Source organism: Callorhinus ursinus, unplaced genomic scaffold (genome assembly GCF_003265705.2).
Source record: "Callorhinus ursinus isolate GAN/ISIS: 27379988/994484 unplaced genomic scaffold, GSC_fseal_2.0 scaffold14, whole genome shotgun sequence".
NCBI lineage: Eukaryota > Metazoa > Chordata > Mammalia > Carnivora > Otariidae > Callorhinus > Callorhinus ursinus.
The window spans coordinates 34587059-34604262 of NW_027397076.1; the positions used below are offsets into that span (position 1 = coordinate 34587059).

General features: G+C 32.6%; 1 protein-coding gene and 1 long non-coding RNA gene across 9 annotated transcripts in view; one reads left to right on the forward strand and one right to left on the reverse strand.

Moving 5' to 3' along the window:
- Positions 1 to 445: 445 nt before the first annotated feature.
- LOC141374111 (uncharacterized) lies at positions 446 to 16669 on the forward strand. Its single transcript, XR_012380704.1, has 3 exons — positions 446 to 563; positions 12325 to 12431; positions 16521 to 16669. It is a non-coding gene; the product is annotated as an uncharacterized lncRNA (long non-coding RNA).
- Positions 965 to 17204, reverse strand: part of CNOT2 (CCR4-NOT transcription complex subunit 2) — a 117270-nt gene continuing 101030 nt past the window's right edge. For all 8 annotated transcript variants that reach the window (XM_025882859.2, XM_025882858.2, XM_025882862.2 and 5 more), the window contains 8 exons: positions 16519 to 16643; positions 15472 to 15592; positions 15225 to 15381; positions 12190 to 12251; positions 12054 to 12103; positions 10041 to 10141; positions 8089 to 8233; positions 965 to 2106 (listed from right to left, as the gene is read on the reverse strand). In XM_025882859.2, the coding sequence (XP_025738644.1) occupies positions 2020 to 2106; positions 8089 to 8233; positions 10041 to 10141; positions 12054 to 12103; positions 12190 to 12251; positions 15225 to 15381; positions 15472 to 15592; positions 16519 to 16643 (848 nt within the window). In that variant the 3' untranslated portion in view covers positions 965 to 2019. The remainder of the gene's footprint in view (positions 2107 to 8088; positions 8234 to 10040; positions 10142 to 12053; positions 12104 to 12189; positions 12252 to 15224; positions 15382 to 15471; positions 15593 to 16518; positions 16644 to 17204) is intronic.

The following is a 17204-nucleotide window of genomic DNA, read 5'->3' on the forward strand; positions in this document are numbered from 1 at the left end:
CCTTCCCTTTTCTTTCTTTTTAACTGTTTCTCATGGTTATGTAGGAAAAGTTATGCTTTACAAAGTCAATTATTGTGAAAAAATGTAATGCTTTAAGAAATCTAGGATTTGATTCTGGTTTATGTCAAATATGTGAAGTTTTGTGCACAACAGTTAAAACTACAATTATATAAGTGCCATCTTTCCTGCAGAGGAGATGCTTTGGTTTAAATCTGAAAGGTTAAAAAATCCTGATATTTTTATGTCAGTTTCTCCATATCTCAAAATACATAGAAAAAGGTATATCTTAAGTCATTTCATATTCCTGATACACAAACACAGCAATGTCATAAATGTTTCATTTTCAAACATGATTTGGTAAATGTCAACAAACTTTCACTCTTCATAGAAAAATAGGTTAAAAATGAAAATTTAGAAAATCGAAACTCACTGCCTTTTTTACTCTCTATCTCTAGTGTTTGTAGCTTCAGTCTTCAACATTTTTAAATACAGTATTTGCGCCTTTAGATGGAAAAGAATCCATCAACTTGTAAATGTGAAATATCCAGGCCAGCAAACTGAAGGTAAAGTCTACCTCACCCTTGCTTTTGGTTTACCTTAATTTGCGTATTACTTCTTAAAGATAAATCTCAAAGGTCTATCAGGAAATGTCTCATGAATTTCTCACAAAAGTATCTTGATTGGGTCCCATGAGTGTTCAGGAAGTTTTATTTCTAATGCAGCCATAATTACTTTAAAAAATAGTTTCTGTTTTGACTTGGTTAATAACTAAAAATGCACCTGCATTTTTAACCTACAAGTAAAATGATATATGGTTCCGTCAAATTACTTGTCAAAAGCTGAAAAAAAAGACTACATTTTAAATTGACTAGTCACACCATTTGTAAACCTTGAGGGTTTCGGGGGGTCTACTTTCATGTTGAAGAAATAATTTCACAATTTCAAATCAAAGTCAACACTGCAGTGAGGAGAGCTTTTCTACTTTATTACAAAGAGAAGAAGCCTTTATGTGGTCAGAAAATACAAGATTGATCTTTTTTTCTCTTCCTATGAAACGCTGCTGTTCAAACAGCCAGAGTGAATTGTCTCAGTTCACTTCTTTAAGTCCCATCACATTCACTTGGGTATGGATGTCCTTGGCTGCTGAAAATCTGGCCCTTTAGTGCACAGGGCGACAAAGTCCCCTGACCAGCAGTTCCAGAATGTCCCATTTTCATATATTGCATCCATGCACACCTCCTAAAAATGAGGTACAGCAGGGCAAACATTTTCCAAAATAGATGTCATATATATAATATATACACATTCGTACATACATACCTTTATTCATGTGATGTCCAAAAATTTAAAAAAAATGTACACATTTATTACAAAATCGTAACAAAGACTGGACAGTGTTTTGCTCATTCTGGAAAGATGAAGCTCAGTAATAACACAACCCTGGAAACCATCCAGAGATTGTGGCAATATCTTTCTTCTAAACAGTCAGATATTCTTGCATTAAGCTTGGCGAAACTGCCTTTCAAAAACAGAAGGGGAAGTAAAATGAAGGAAGCAGACCTTGCTCATCTTTCCAAATGAAATACGAGAAGGATCTTCACATAAAAATGCACAAACATTTGTTATTTTATTACCAATAGTGCTACAATGAACAATGCAAATTTTGTGGTCTAATTCTGTTGAGTCTTTTGTGGGTTTTTTTACATTTTAGAAACTAAATGGTAAACTTCTGTCAGTGTACTTGCTTGTCTTTACAGACTCAAGTCTGTCTGCTGGCAAAAAAAGAAAATAAATGAAAAAAATTCAGACCCTGCTCGAACTAGAGAAAAACAAATTACAAATTTAGTTGTTGGGCAGCACATAATTAGTAAGGCAGGACCTCAAATGGTGACCCTTTGCATAAGCCAATTGCCAGATCCTCAAGGAATTAAAACCAGGGTGCCTGAGCCACATCAGTTCTGCAGTTATGTTGAGTATTGTGCTGAGACAGCCATACCCCAAGAAAAGGGAAGTCTTTTTTTAGAAGGCTTGCTGAGCAGGGTTGTAGTTGAAGGTGGATGGCAGGTGAGGCCGTTCTTCTAATTTGTCATATTCCAGATGAAATTCCTATAAAACCAAATTTAAGAATTTAGATGATTTCCTCTCCCTCTGATCTCAGATTTTTGTCAAAATATATTTTACTAGGTGAACAAAATACCTACATGTATGAGAATGAACACAGACACAGATGTACCAACTTTTTTCCCTCTAAAATACAGCCTGAAGAAAAGTAATGTGCTGCAATTTCTGATAAGTGCAAAAATACAGACTTTGTGTAAAAGTCAGAGACTACTCATGAACATCTATTTTATAACACTGAAACAATGCATTTTTTTGCTCAAAAGTGGAAGTCTGAGCAGCTATTACTCTATCAATAAAAAGCACTGAAAATTGCAGGGTATTTAAAATAAAGCCAACCTTCAATGACGTAAAAAAATTTACTTTTTCCTCGAAAAAATAATTTTCCAATTTGTAATTATTACACCTATTTTTTTTAAAAGCAAACATATCAAGTTATTCTAACCTTACAACTCACACATCTCCCGACTTCTCACTTCAAACCCAAATACTGAAAAGATGTAAATGCCACTCAAAACTAGACAGTGGTTTTGCTGTAAGCACATCTGAACACAAACTATTTAGCTCATTTTAATTAAACTTTCAAAATACATTAACTTGATGAGATTTTTAAAATTTGAGAATGGTGAAGTGAATTTCTTCATGATACTTCCTAAAATCAAGAGAGATTGCAGAAGATAATTTTGTATATTAAAAAACAAAAAACAGAACTTTGCAAATCCAAACAGCAAGAGGTTCTAAAATTACTAATTCTACAATTTGAATTCAATAATAGCACAAACTAAATCAATTCCATTTAAAACATTATGAACCTTAATTTATACTATGTATTAAAGCCAACAAGTAATTATTAGCACTATGGGTTAACATACCTTACCATACCTATCTTGTTTCAAATTGATTCTAAAAATGGATATTCCCATTATTAAATTAAAATGAAAACCTAAGTCATAATGATTCAATTGAGATATAAAACCAAGTATTTAAAATTTAAGACTATTACATTAACAACTGAAAATCTAGTATGTGCCAAAACTAGAGATACAGCTAATTTTAATCTTTCTGATTATATCTTTCTGTATATATCATTATCCTCATCTTGCACCTGAAGAAATGAGGTTTACAAGTAACCTGCCCAAATCATACCTTAAGCGGAAAATCTGGGATTAGGATTCAGACCTATGTAGCACCAAAGCCCATGACCTTCTAGTGTTAACACATTATTTTTAACAGTTTTAGTGCAAGATCCAAATAAATTTACTTCATTACACCCCTTATGCAGAAATGTTGAAAAAATTCAGTTCGGTGACAAATGTTCTTAAAGAAGAGACACTGTAATGACTTTAATTTAAAAAGGTTCACTTTATAGGACAGAGTAACTAAGGCACATAGGTCATTTGCTTTTCATTAAAACTAGCAAACTCCAGAATCACCATCGTCCCCCTTATGCGTTGTGTAGGCACCGCTCTCTCTCTCCCTACCCCTAAAGTTTAAAAGCAATTTATTGCCTGGCTTAAGAAGAATATCAAAATGAGTGAAGAAAATATCTTCTTGTTATATCACTCTTTAGAAATTAAAATTGGCAATTTAGTTCCAAAATACGTGTAGTTGCAGGGTAAAAAGTCTATTTGTAACTGTAACAAATCACAGCCCCACTAAGTTACATAAATTAAATTCCGTTCAGCAATCCTGTCCTTGTCATTGTACTGGTGAACTACACAGTATTATTAGAACTTAAACTGGAGTGACTTCATCAGAGCACATATTTTCCCCCCTAGATATTAAAAGAAAAAGATCAGTTTAAACCTAGGGAGTATAATAAATATTTTAATATAATTTAAAAACTCATATATCAGAGATTCAGAAATTAAATAAGTCAAATTTTGTCTTCCTTTTTCTTACATCATTGTTTTGTTCTTCTGTGTATTTTTATTCTTCTTAAAATACGTAAATCTTACAATATATTCTGCTATCTCTTTGTTCCCTTCGTTGGTAACATCTCTTTTACACATTTGTTATATGTACACACACATCACACATGCACACCTCTTTATAACCGGTAGGGACAAAAATAGTAGGTCTGTTTTGTAAACCACTACATACTGCCTGGAATATAGTGCCATGCCCCTAGTAGGTATGTAATTAATGGCTGATGAATTAATAAACACAAGTTTTTTTTCATTTGTTTTAGGAACATTACAATTTAACGATTTAAAAGGCTATAAAATGTTTTAGATACTTTTTAAAAACAACTCTTAAAGTTATTTTTCTATTAATCAAATTAGGCTATATATTCTCAAGAGGTCACTGTACGCAGAACTGAAATACATGTACTGGATTCAGATAATCAAATGAAATTATTACAAAAGCATTAATGTAATCACTGATAGAATTACACCGAGAAACATACACTGCAGGAATATTTTCTCAAATTCTCAAAAACGTCAGCTTTCTCTTACCTAAGATAAATCCTCCAATTTTAGGAAGTTGCCAACTATCTTAAATATACTTATTAGAAATATTTTTTTTACTACTTTGAAGAAAAGTACATATTACTGATTAAAATATAAAGATATACCAATGTGTACCAGTGAAATTAATGGAAAAAAATCACATTTATATCAGGCTATGATATTATAAAAAATTCTAAGCATTAGAAATACTATTCAGTGTTGGATCCACAAGGTGAAGTTAGGCTTAAAGAATTCTTCAATTTTTAAGGCTTTAGTTTGAGAAAGCTATTGATCATAGAGCAGCCTACATCACCTGAAAATTCTGTTGATGAAATTATTTAAAAAATTCTACTCATTAAGAATATATATAATCTGAATGACCACTATTTTTAAATTAGTGAGATCCTGAGTAATTCTAGCTAAATTACAAAGGATAGACCACATAGCCTGTCTGACAAGTCAAGATTATTTAAAAGGGGAGAATAAACACAGTGTCAAAATTTTTATGTATACATTATTGACATACAAAAAATACTTTATTTAATGGGCTGGATCCTAGAGCTCAGAGTTATGGAATTTTCACGGGTAAAAAATACTTCCAATTTAAACCATCGAATTTCTTATTAACAATTCTTCAAATCTCTGAAAATATTAAATAATCTGCAAAACAGAAAGAAAGAACCTCATACAAGACATCGTGAGATGGAGACCTGACAACAGTCTAGATCAGGTCAATACTTTTCAAAGACAACATGATAACATCAAGCTATTACTTATAATACTAATTCAGACTGTAGGCTTCTTACAATGAGTTGAAGTTATTTAATAATGCATGTTCTTTACCTGTGAGTAGTAAACCACATCCACTTTACAGGTGGGGATTTTGAGGTTTACTTGGGACATGGCATTTTAAGGGCTTTTCTGTAGTCTGATAAACTGTTAATACATTATAAATGGAACTAAATGTCTTAATTCCTAAACAATTTGAGAAAACACTGAAAACATCTTTTAAAACAAACAAAAAACCAGGAGCCATTGTGAAAAGTTTATTCTGTGAATACAACTTAAAAGTTTTAAGTTCATGAATCTATTTTAATATAACAAGTGTGAGCTATGTATAATACTTAATAGAAACAAATAATTCTGCTTGCTTTCATCATTGTGAAAATAATTCTGATGAAAAGTGTCAGTGCCAGTGGCCAGCAATTACCTCAAAAGAGATTTCTTAAACAGTTTAATGATATTTCTCAAATTTTATTTTCCAACTTCAGAGCTAAAAATTATAAAGGTAAAGGTTAAGACAAAGCTCAACTGTACAGGAGATCAGATAAAGTTGGGTAAAATTACTTTATATATGCACACTACATATTTACACACACACACACACACACACACTTTTCTTTAAAATGACATGTATCTGACTGGGGAATTGATTTTTATAGGAAAGTAGAAGGGCCTATTAATGTTTAAGTTGCTTCTGAATATTCTGTGGAGAGAAAGTAGTACTGGAAACCTTTTTCACATAAGAAAATCTGTCCTATATATTGAACTAAAACTTAACTAAAATGATACATCAATCTACTACAAACATCCATCCTTTCTGCATATAGAAGTTTGGAATAACTTACAATGATATTGAGCAAAAAGCTTCAAATCGAATGGAGAAAACTTCAGTTATTACTAAGACTCTTTTCCCCCTCCAAAGACACATTCTTCTCTCCTGTACAATCAACTGACTGAGAAGCTCCAGACAAAGATCAGCAAAATCATTGGCATCACTTAGGAAATTGTTAGAAATGCAAATCCTCAGGCCCCATCCATAGACGTTATTAAATCAGAAACAATGGAGGTATGGCTCAGCAACTGGTGTTTTTAATAAGTCTGCCAGGTAATTCTGATGCAAGCTCAAGTTTGAGAACCACTGACCTGACCTAACAATAGTTATAATTTTTCCATCTTTGAAGAAGAGTAATAAGCTGTAAGAACACAGATGATCAAAACAGCAACAAACTACAACTACTCCCATGTATCAAATACCCAATATATGCGAAGCACTGTACTGAGCGTGTGCGTGTATGTGTAAAATCTCATTTAATCCTCATGACAATCTACAAGCAAATATGATTCGATTTAAAAGATAAGGAAGCAGGCATGGAAAAGAAACTTGCAAATGGTCAAAGCATAAAACAGCTGAAAGAGGAGTTAAATTCAAATCTACAATACAAAGGCTTTCTACCACACTAACTTCTTAACAGGTAACATACACAATGTCTCCTGTACTACTTGTAATGAATGTAATTATTTCTACTTAAAAGGTCAGATCATGGATCTACCTTTTAAAATCAAAATATGCATATTAATTATAATTGTTAAAATAACTCAAATACAGTATGGTGGTCCATGGACTTGGTCTGAGAAGTAATGACATTTACCACTGACAAACACCCAAAAGTAATAATAAAAAAGATTTAATCTCTTGTATGTGTCTTGTCTGGTGTTTTTACTTGGGCACCTCTTTTCCTATTTCTCTTTTCAAGTTTTACATGAAATCTTGTGATGTAAAACATTTCTGTGATAAAGATCTGGTAAGCATTTTACATTGTCATGTTAAAATGTTTTACCTTCTTATTGATTTAATAAAGTTGACTCAAAAGATAAAAAAGCCCAAACCAACAACTAGAGAATCATCCAATGGACTAATTGTCAAGAAATACTTTTCTTCTGTTTAAATTTATTGAGAATAAACAAAACTAACTCTTTAGTTTTTAATCCTAAGAATCTTCAATGGAAAAGGCATTCAGAGCAATCTTGGAGTTATGAAATCAGATGTTGGTTATACTCTCTACTAGGGAGACTAAATGCATACATTCAAGATACTACACAGACCGTGAAATACGCTATATGAGACTAATGAAAATTTTGCACATGGGACAGTTAAATAGGTGCTTTTGTGAGGAGAAGTTGCAAAACAAAACACAACAACCAACTTTTTCCACAGTCCTCTTCCCTCTAATATTCAGCATACTAGTCATAGGAACAATCAAGGTTAATGCTTACAATTTTCTTTCTTTATATCACTTGCAAATAAAAATCAAACACCTTTCCTGCAATGAGTGCAAGTGTTTTAAAAAGCCTATTATCTGTTTATATACCAGTTTTAGGAAAATCTCCTACTTGCTTAAAGTAATAAGAATACATGACTGGGATTGCAAGAAGGTGATCTTTATTTTACAACTGAGTAGACACAAAAATGTTTCAAATGTTACCAAGGCTTGTGAAAAATTACAAAATTTCTTACCAAGTTCATTTTCCTAACTATGGGTGAATGAGTTGTTTCCAGATACTCTCCTAAAGTTTAAATCAAGCCAAGGAGGTGAGGACAAAAAAACTTAATTAGCAAGTATCTGGCACATTATTGGAATGGATGTATTGGTACATATAAACAGATAAATGAGGATACTTCTTTTTAAAATCTAGATTTATACATTTACACATTTGCACATGGAAAAAAATATACCTTAGCTACTTTCCTCCAGTTAAGACAGTCAAAGAAGTAATATGTTCCCCTCTCATATGTATTGGTTTTCATTGTTGGCTCCATGCCTGGTGCCCTGGTAATCCATACTCGTTCTTCTTTGTGGTATCTCCAATCACGGTTAAAACTTCAATTTTTAAGAGAAAAAGACAATTAATTTTTCCTGTGGCTCACATCAAACATCTTCTACATTTTGTAAAATTTTCCTCAGAAAATAATTATACAGAAAATACATAAATATGGATGCTTCTTTACCCTTTGTTATTAAACAACCTTAGTGAAATAAATATAGGAAAAGAATCCCTTAATTTGTCCAGAAACCACACTTGTTAATATACACATCTTTATTTAACTGAAGAGACTTTTTATGCAAACACAGTAAGATCTTAAAAGCTCTATGAGCAATGTGATAAAAACTTAGGCAGACCAAATAAAGATACATTGTGTTCCAGAAACTTCACTCCTTTTTTGTTCTTAACATTCAATAGAAATTGAGATATCTATTAAAACAAACAAAAACCCCAACTATTTGTATTATTTTATAAGGAACAAAATACAGTCTTTTTATCTATTTAAATTCACATAATTTTATAACTATGTTGAAAATAGAATATCCATATTAAAAATTCTTAATGAACGTATTACTTTTTTTATTCAAATCTCATTGATCCTAAATTTTGAAAAGCCAAAAGGATATCCATTAGAATTCATGCAAGAATCAATGAGGATTTACTATATCACTTGTAAACTCGGGAAGTAACATCCAAAGGAGGTAAAAGTACCAGAAAAAACATCTCTGGTAGAACCAACCTCCATGTAAACAAATACCTTCCTACTAATACAGTGAGATAATTTTTAGACATAAAAAAGATGTGAGACAGAACTGCCAGTAATGGATAGATGAGTAACTAAATGAATTTATTTACTTATGAATAAATTAAAAGGAACAGGTAACAATTGCTATGTTACAAAGAATGAGGGGATATGGGAGAAAACAAATTTTCAATAGAGAAATAAAAAAACAATTTATTATCAACAATGAATTTTACATTTTTATGTATCTGATCCAAGGCCATTTATAGAAATGTTATAAAGAATATTATTAAATACTTAAATCTATAAAAACTAAGTCTCTCAATCATAATGTCCTAATTTTCTTTTTGTAAGCTCTACGCCCAATGTGGGGCTTGAACTCACAACCCCAAGATCAAGAGTCACATGCTCTACCAACTGAGCCAGCCAGGCGCCCCACAACACCATAAATTTTTAATAACAATTTACTCTAGTAAACATGATTACTAGAATAGTCTACTGGTAACAAAATATATTACCAATTGGATATATGAGAAATGACACAAAATTTTTATTCTTAGAGCATCAGGTAAAAACAGAAATGCTCAGGAAAAAATATCCAAAGGACCAACTTCTTAACACTAATTTATTTAAGTTGGCCAACAGGCTTCTGATAACGAATGTGGACTTCATCAACACTCCAAAACACACAAGTTGTATGCAGTCCCTTGCCCATATAATACTCAACAGATGTTCATTAATGATGAAATTCACTAACATTAACATACGTGGTTCTACAAGAAGATGAGCCACAGTTATGAACCATATCTTATACTTCACATATTTATAAAAATTAGATTCACCAAATTCATGAGTCAATTCTGTCTTCTTACAAATTTAGGATTATTTAAATCTGAAATAATTATTTTTATGTATACAATGACCACTAACCATGGTAACAAACTTTCAATCTAAATTAACTTTATTTTACTAAACGTAAAAAACAAATGACTTATTTCTTCATGGAAATATTTCCGCTTTAAGAACAAAAGAGAAACCATAGCAATCATGTAAAAGAAAAGCTTTCAGAATAAACAAGATCCACTATAATACAAAAATGTTTAAAAATACTTTGAACATACAGCTCTACTGCAGCTAAAAGTTGTAATACGTCTCCTCCATTCATGTAATAGAGATAGAAAAGCAGGTCTTCTCCATATCGGCCAAGTTTTATTGCAGCCAGCTGGAAAAGAGAAATCAATTATTCTGAAGTGTAAAATAAGTTTGAAAACCCTAACATAATGCTACCACTGAAATAAAAATAAAAAGATAAACAGAAACTCTTTTCTTTGTAGTAGATAACCATTATTACATGATTTCGCAGGTAGTTATGATTTTAAGGGAGAGTTTTACCATTTAAATAACTGAAGTCATTTAACAATTATTTCTGGTACATCTATTTTATGTACTAATAGGATAAAAAGCTATATAAAAACTTCTAACCAAAACCAAATGCTGTTTTACTTGAGGGCTTATTAATACCCAACATGGTAATAATAGTCGAAACAGTGTTCAGAGATGCAGGACGTATATACAAGAACTGGTTCCATTATTTACAAATATGACTATGTCCAAGTTATTTAATGCCTATGAACTTCCATATAAAATGCAGAAATGAGACCTACAAGGTTACTAAGAATGTAAATGAAATTGATAAAGCGTCTTTATATGAATGTACCTTAAAGAATGCCTGATACATAGAAAACTTGTAAGAAATGTTAGCTGAATCTACATCAGACAGTGATTCACAAATCAGTTGGTTATGTATTTTTAGCAAATCACAGACGGTAAATACAAAAATCATAAAGGGACAGCTCTTTATTTTGTTTAAATGGATGACCAAAAGATGACTGCCTTACGTGCTTCCATAAAGCAGAAACATTAACTGCCAACCAAACTATAAAACATTGAGTTTAACAGTCTTGAAATCTTATATTAGGGTAAACCTTTATTTAAAAGCTCATCAAAATGAAAACACTTTTAACTCTTCACCCAATTCTGTATTGAAATGTCTATTTAACTGTTACACAATCTCAGAATATAATTTTTCTCTCCATTCATATTATCCCCATTCAAGTAGCAGTTTTGAAGGTGACAAATTCTCCTAAATCAGTATTTCTTAAATTGCCCTAAGAAACGGTTCTGGAACCCTTAGGTAATTGGAGCAAAAAAGCTCTATCTATGGTGGAGGTGGCAGAAAAATCACACAGTCTACAAACAGAAAAAATTAGTTCTATCTCATACATCTTGTCTTCCATTTACTCAAGTATTAAAAGACATATTGAGAATCTCTTTACTTGCCTGTCCACAAAATCAACATTCACTTGACCATGCAACTGCACGGTACAGACACAGAACATCATCATTTTAATATATATTTTATATATTTATGAAATTATTTTAGATTTATATATAAATATATAGGACATTAGATACATATGTATAACATAATTTTTAATAAATGATATCCTTCCTCAAGGCCAAAATCTAGGGACACAATTTCTAACAGAAATGAACACTTAGTTCTTTCTCCTAAACAAAGTAGTTACCATTTTCTTTTTTAGAGTAAAACAAAAGATTAAAACTGTAGTCTGTTAATAGTTACTTTACAACTAGAATTTTGGGTAATTTAAACATTTTAAAAAGCCAAATGTCACAGTTTTTAAATACATATTTATATATACTGTTCCATTGAAAACACTACCTACAGCACTTGTAAAAAAAAAATATTTTATTGATAAGGGCATAAAATGAGAATGTCAGAAGGAAATTTATCAAATTTTCCCAAAACAGTTTAATTCTCATCAACCATGGTTATGCCGTTATTAATAACTCCTAGAAAAATTTTGACCAGCCCTACCATTGTTTTGTTTTTAAAACATATTCTTTAAATATAACCCAGGATCTCATCAAAACATTAAGATAAACAAAAATAGAAATAAAATTGTTTTATGTAATTGAATGGACACATGAAAGCATACCCCTGAAACCACTGCTAATTATTTCAAAAAATTTTACACCGTCTGAACTGAAAAACAGTGCCTGAAAAATAGATACATTCATGCTGACTGAGGAGAATAATAAACTACACTCACCTTATCCCTAATGTGAATGTTCGTTAAGTACTCAGATGGAACATGGAAGTCTGGATAATAAAATGAAAAAAGCCTTATTAACTGATTCTCAGTTAAAAAATATTTTTAAAAGGTCTGAACACAAATAAATTCCTACCTATGTCTTGAGGTCGACAAGGTGAAGATGCCCAGGGTGATGCAAATTTGGGGTAGAGATTTCTGAATATGAGGGGAAAAAAAACAAACACTCTCAAGTCCGAAGTACAAAAAAAAATTTCAATTTTTATTTCAGGAAATCAGGAAAAACAATGACTTCAAAAGTAAAATGAGCATCTTCTAATTTCTTTTCATGTGCTTACTATAACTTACACAGCAGAAAAATGAAACAAGGTTAACTAGGTGTGTATATGTGTGTGTGTGTATGTACCAAGTATATATATTAAGTTATAAATATATATTCACATATAATGTAACTTCAACTCAAAATGCTTTAAATTCATTAATAGCATGCCCCCAAGTAAAATTACTTTACCATTTATATGGCCAGAAAAAAATCAGTAATTATTAAAAGCAAAAGTTCAAATCACCAAATATTTACTGAGTGCCTATTATATGCCTGGCACTGTTCTAGGTGCTTTGGCTACATTAGTGAACAAAACAAAGGTAACGGACAACATGAAACTTCTTTTCTTTTCTTTTTTAAAGATTTTATTTATTTATTTGACAGAGACACAGCAAAAGAGGGAACACAAGCAGAGGGAGTGGGAGAGGGAGAAGCAGGCTTCCCGTGGAACAGGGAGCCCGATACGGGGCTCGATCCCAGGACCCTGGGATCATGACCTGAGCCAAAGAGAGATGCTTAACGACTGAGCCACTCAGGCGCCCCTGAAACTTATTTTCTGATTGAGGATGACAGATTTGAGGGAGGCAGACAAAAATAATTTGCATAATAAATAATATTCCATGTTCATGGAGGAGTAGAGATGGTAGATTAGTTGCATTAAATAAAGTAGTCAGGTTAGGTCTCATTTAGAAGATCAGATTTGAACAAAGATTTGAAAGACATGAGGGAGTGAGCCATATTAACTATCTGGCAAAAGACTATTCTAGTCAGAGGGAACTGCTAGAGTAACTAAGGTTGGGATATGACTGGTATGTCTGCGGTACAGCAAGAAGGCCAGTGAAGCTGGAACAGAGTGAACAAAGGGAAAAGCCATGGAGGTGGGGGAAGGAGAACATGCCTGTAGAGATAAACAGGCCTATAAAGATTTTAGGTTTTTTTTTAATTAATTAATTTATTTGTCAGAGAGAGAGAGAGCACGCACGAGCACGAACAGGGGGAGCAGGCTCCCCGCTGAGCAGGGAGCCTGATGAGGGACTCGATTCCAGCACCCTGGGATCACGACCTGAGCCAAAGGCAGATGCTTAACTGACTGAGCCACCGAGGCATCCCAAGATTTTAGGTTTTTAATCATAATGAAACCACAAACCCTCATTGGGCACTGCGCAAAAGATTAACCTATTCAGAAAAGGATGGTCCTTGGCTCCTATATAAAGAAGACACTGTGAGGGACACAGAGAGAATCAGGGACACCCGGTGATTGGCTAACGGAATAATCTAGGCAAGAGAGGATGGTGATTCAAACCAGAGTGGCAGCAGTTAAAAGCAGTAAGAAGCATGCAGCAATGAATCTACTATGTCAAACATTGCTGACAGGTCAAGGAGGATAAGTTCCTACAAGTGACCCCTGAATTTACTAACATAGAGATCATTTGATGACCTTGATGAGAGTAGTTTTAGTGAAGTGGTGAGGCAAAATTGAAACTGAAATGGATTTAACGGAGAATGGGAGAAGACAAATGGGAGATGTAAAGATGGCTTTTTTGAAGAATTTTGCTCTCCAAGAAATAAGAATAAAGAAATAAGGGCAGTTAACTCACAGAAGAAGTTAGATAAGAAGAAGGCATTTTATTAACTTTATAAAGGAAGTAATAGAATATTTGTATGCTGATGGAAATGACCCAACAAAAGTGCAAAACTTGTTAGAGCCATGTCCTTGAGTTTTCAAGAGACATTTTAAGTAGAAAGCATGGATCAACTATAGCAACAGGGTGGAAGACAAGAATAAGGTGGGTACAGATAGTAGTAGATGGATAGATTTGGTGGTAGGACTATGCTGACACTCTCTTCTGATTATTTCCATCTTTCTTAGTAAACTAGAAATAAAACCGCAAGGTCTTAATTCTACACCTGAAACTAGTATTACACTGTTAACTAACTGGAATTTAAATAAAAACTTGGGGGGAAAAAAAAGGCAGCAAGGTCTCCATCTGAGAGTGAGGACAAGGAAAAAGGTAATTAGATGTTTGAAAAGACAGTGTGAAATAGTTGCATAGGAGAACAAAAGAATGAATGGACAAGGCATGCCAGTTATGAGTGGCAGAATTAAGGGCCCTCTTTTGAGGTTCCTGGCCATGAATGTGAAATGAGACCGGGCAGTGAAGCTGTGTGGTTTTCTCTAGCCGGGTTCAGAAGCAGAGGTCAAGAATGGAAGTCAGAGTATAACCAGGGTTGTAGTTTCTGCCATGCAATCATGACAAAGAGCAAGAGAGGGGCAAAGTAGCCAAGAGTGTATATAAACAATTATGAGTGACCACAGAACTTAACTGGATAAGAAGGGCGTGAGTTCTTCTCAGGGGAAGAGAAGGATGCTGCAGAACAGTGAAAAGATAGAAGAATCAATGGATTGAAGATCCCAAGGAGTCAAATGATTACAGGAGCCAGAACTAGAGGGAGAAAGATGGGAAACAGGAAGTGGCATGGGAGCACAGATAAAATTATAGAGAAACTGAAGTTACTGATAATGGCAAAGTCAAAAGGATGATTAAATATGTAAAAGTAGCTGAGATGTGGTGGAGAGTAAGATTTTTGGAGGTGAAAAACTCAACAACCCAAGATTTCAGGAATATGGAAGGATCATATATGTGTATTCTGAAACTGCCAAAGAGGAATGATATTGTCAAGTGACAGTGATCCAGGAGCTAACAAGAGAGGGTATGACCCAAAGAGTCAAGACATAACAGCAACAATGAGTGGCTGTAGGTGATACAATCTGATTACATGAAATTAAAAACTAGAAATCTGCAAGTAGGTATTATACACAAATGTGGAAGAAAAGAAAAAAAACTTACTCAGGAGAGTTCAGATTGAGGCCTAATGTTGTTAAGTCACTTCCTAATGCAAGATGTACCATTCCTGGGTCCGTCTCTGCTGCCCTGATAAATGTTAACAGGCCAATCATTCCAAATTGGTCCGTCACCATCCCTTGAGGAATGTTAGTAACCCGACCTGGGAAGAAGAACACAGTAATTTTATCTTTAAGGAAAAAGCAAAGAAATGAATTCTATAACATCTCTGACTTATTTTATAGAGTCCCACCATCAGGTAACACCTGGATCCCTTTTTTCTGCTGGTTATTATTTTGTGTTGTTGAACTTTTATCTCCAGGGAATTTGGGTCCATCTGTACTTGAAGTTGTCTTGCCAGATGTATTCAAATTCTAACATGAAAAAAATTAAATGTGACATTAATATTTGTTAAGTGTAAAAATTTCAAGTTCACATATTAGTTACCATTCTATTCATTCTTTATTATATTTAAACTGGTAGTAAATTATTACCTGTTTTTCAAGTTCTACATGAAATTTTTTGTTTCCACACTGTCCCATGGTTTATGAATAAATCCTGTATTTTACACATTTGAGTATTTAAAGCACAAGAAATATATGGAAAATATTCTTATTTATCTCAGATCTTTGGTCACAGAAAAAAAATATCTCAGAACTTTAAGCTTCAAGTTTCACTCTTCAGTACTTTAATTTAGAAGAGAAAATAATACAGTATGTTGCCTATAATATCAGCATAAAAGCCTCGAGGATAAATTAGAATACATAAACTTTTAAAATTCGTATTTAATTCTTACCCAATAATCTTCTTTATCAATTATTTTAACAATATATACAAACTCCCATCACACAAAAAAAGCTATTTTCAGTGAAATGTGGAAGAAATAAACACATTCGTTAAGTCAGAAAGAGGAAGCTGAGTTGGCTGAATCAACACAGGAATAAAAATGTGTATAAAGATTCTTCAAGGAGAAAACTTACTCAAGAAAAACACAGCTCCTTAGAAGGCTATAATATCAAACTTCATGGGATCCAGCTGACAGGGACTACAATAAAAGTCTAAATTAACTCTGAGAAGTTCAACAGAAATTTGCAAACCTATATGAAATAGGAAAAAAATAGGCTATCTTCTAAGTTATAAAGGTTTTCCACATTCTTCAGAAGTTAGATTATTACAGATATTCAAGATAAACAATTTTGTAATAGTTTAGTAAGTCCTTAATATAGTCTATAAAACTGTTAATACAAGAGAAATCTGAAGGGAAAAAACTACATCACTCACATAATTCTCAATTACTTACAGATTTACTGTCATCATTACTTGATGTTGGATCTTTATAGCCGGAACCAGGTAATGCTGGAAAATCTTCGTTGTGTATTGAGAAGTCCTGGGATTGCTCATTTGCTGGTTTTGTTACCATTCCAACTATGTAATAAAAATAATCCAGAGAATTGCAATTCATATTTATGGTATTTTTCTACAAATTATAAAAAATTAACTTTCCTCATGATAATGTACCAAAAGGATTTTTTTAAATTACACTATGAAAGCACACTTCAAAAAATTAGTATTCAGGATAACAATGAAGAACTAAACTTTTATATACTAATTAATAACTCAATATACAAAATAATACAAGGGAAGTTAAGTGGTAATCCTATAATTCTAAATCTAATGTCATTTATAGATGCTTAAAAACATAATTTGATATTGGTAATAGTTATCAAAATTTTTGGTTTAAAGCTTGATTTAAATATTTGACTAGCTATTATAAACACCAGTTAATTGTCAAATACAAATGAACAAAATAAATTTTAAAAGAACATGTCAGTATTCTACTTGAAAGTGACTTACAGAGTGAGCAAATTGCAATCAATTATAAAACAACTCCATATTATTTCAGATTTTCTTGGACTCCATGTAATAGATGTAAAACATGCAAGAACTGGGAAGTAATCCTCCCACTATACTTGGCATTAGTCAGGC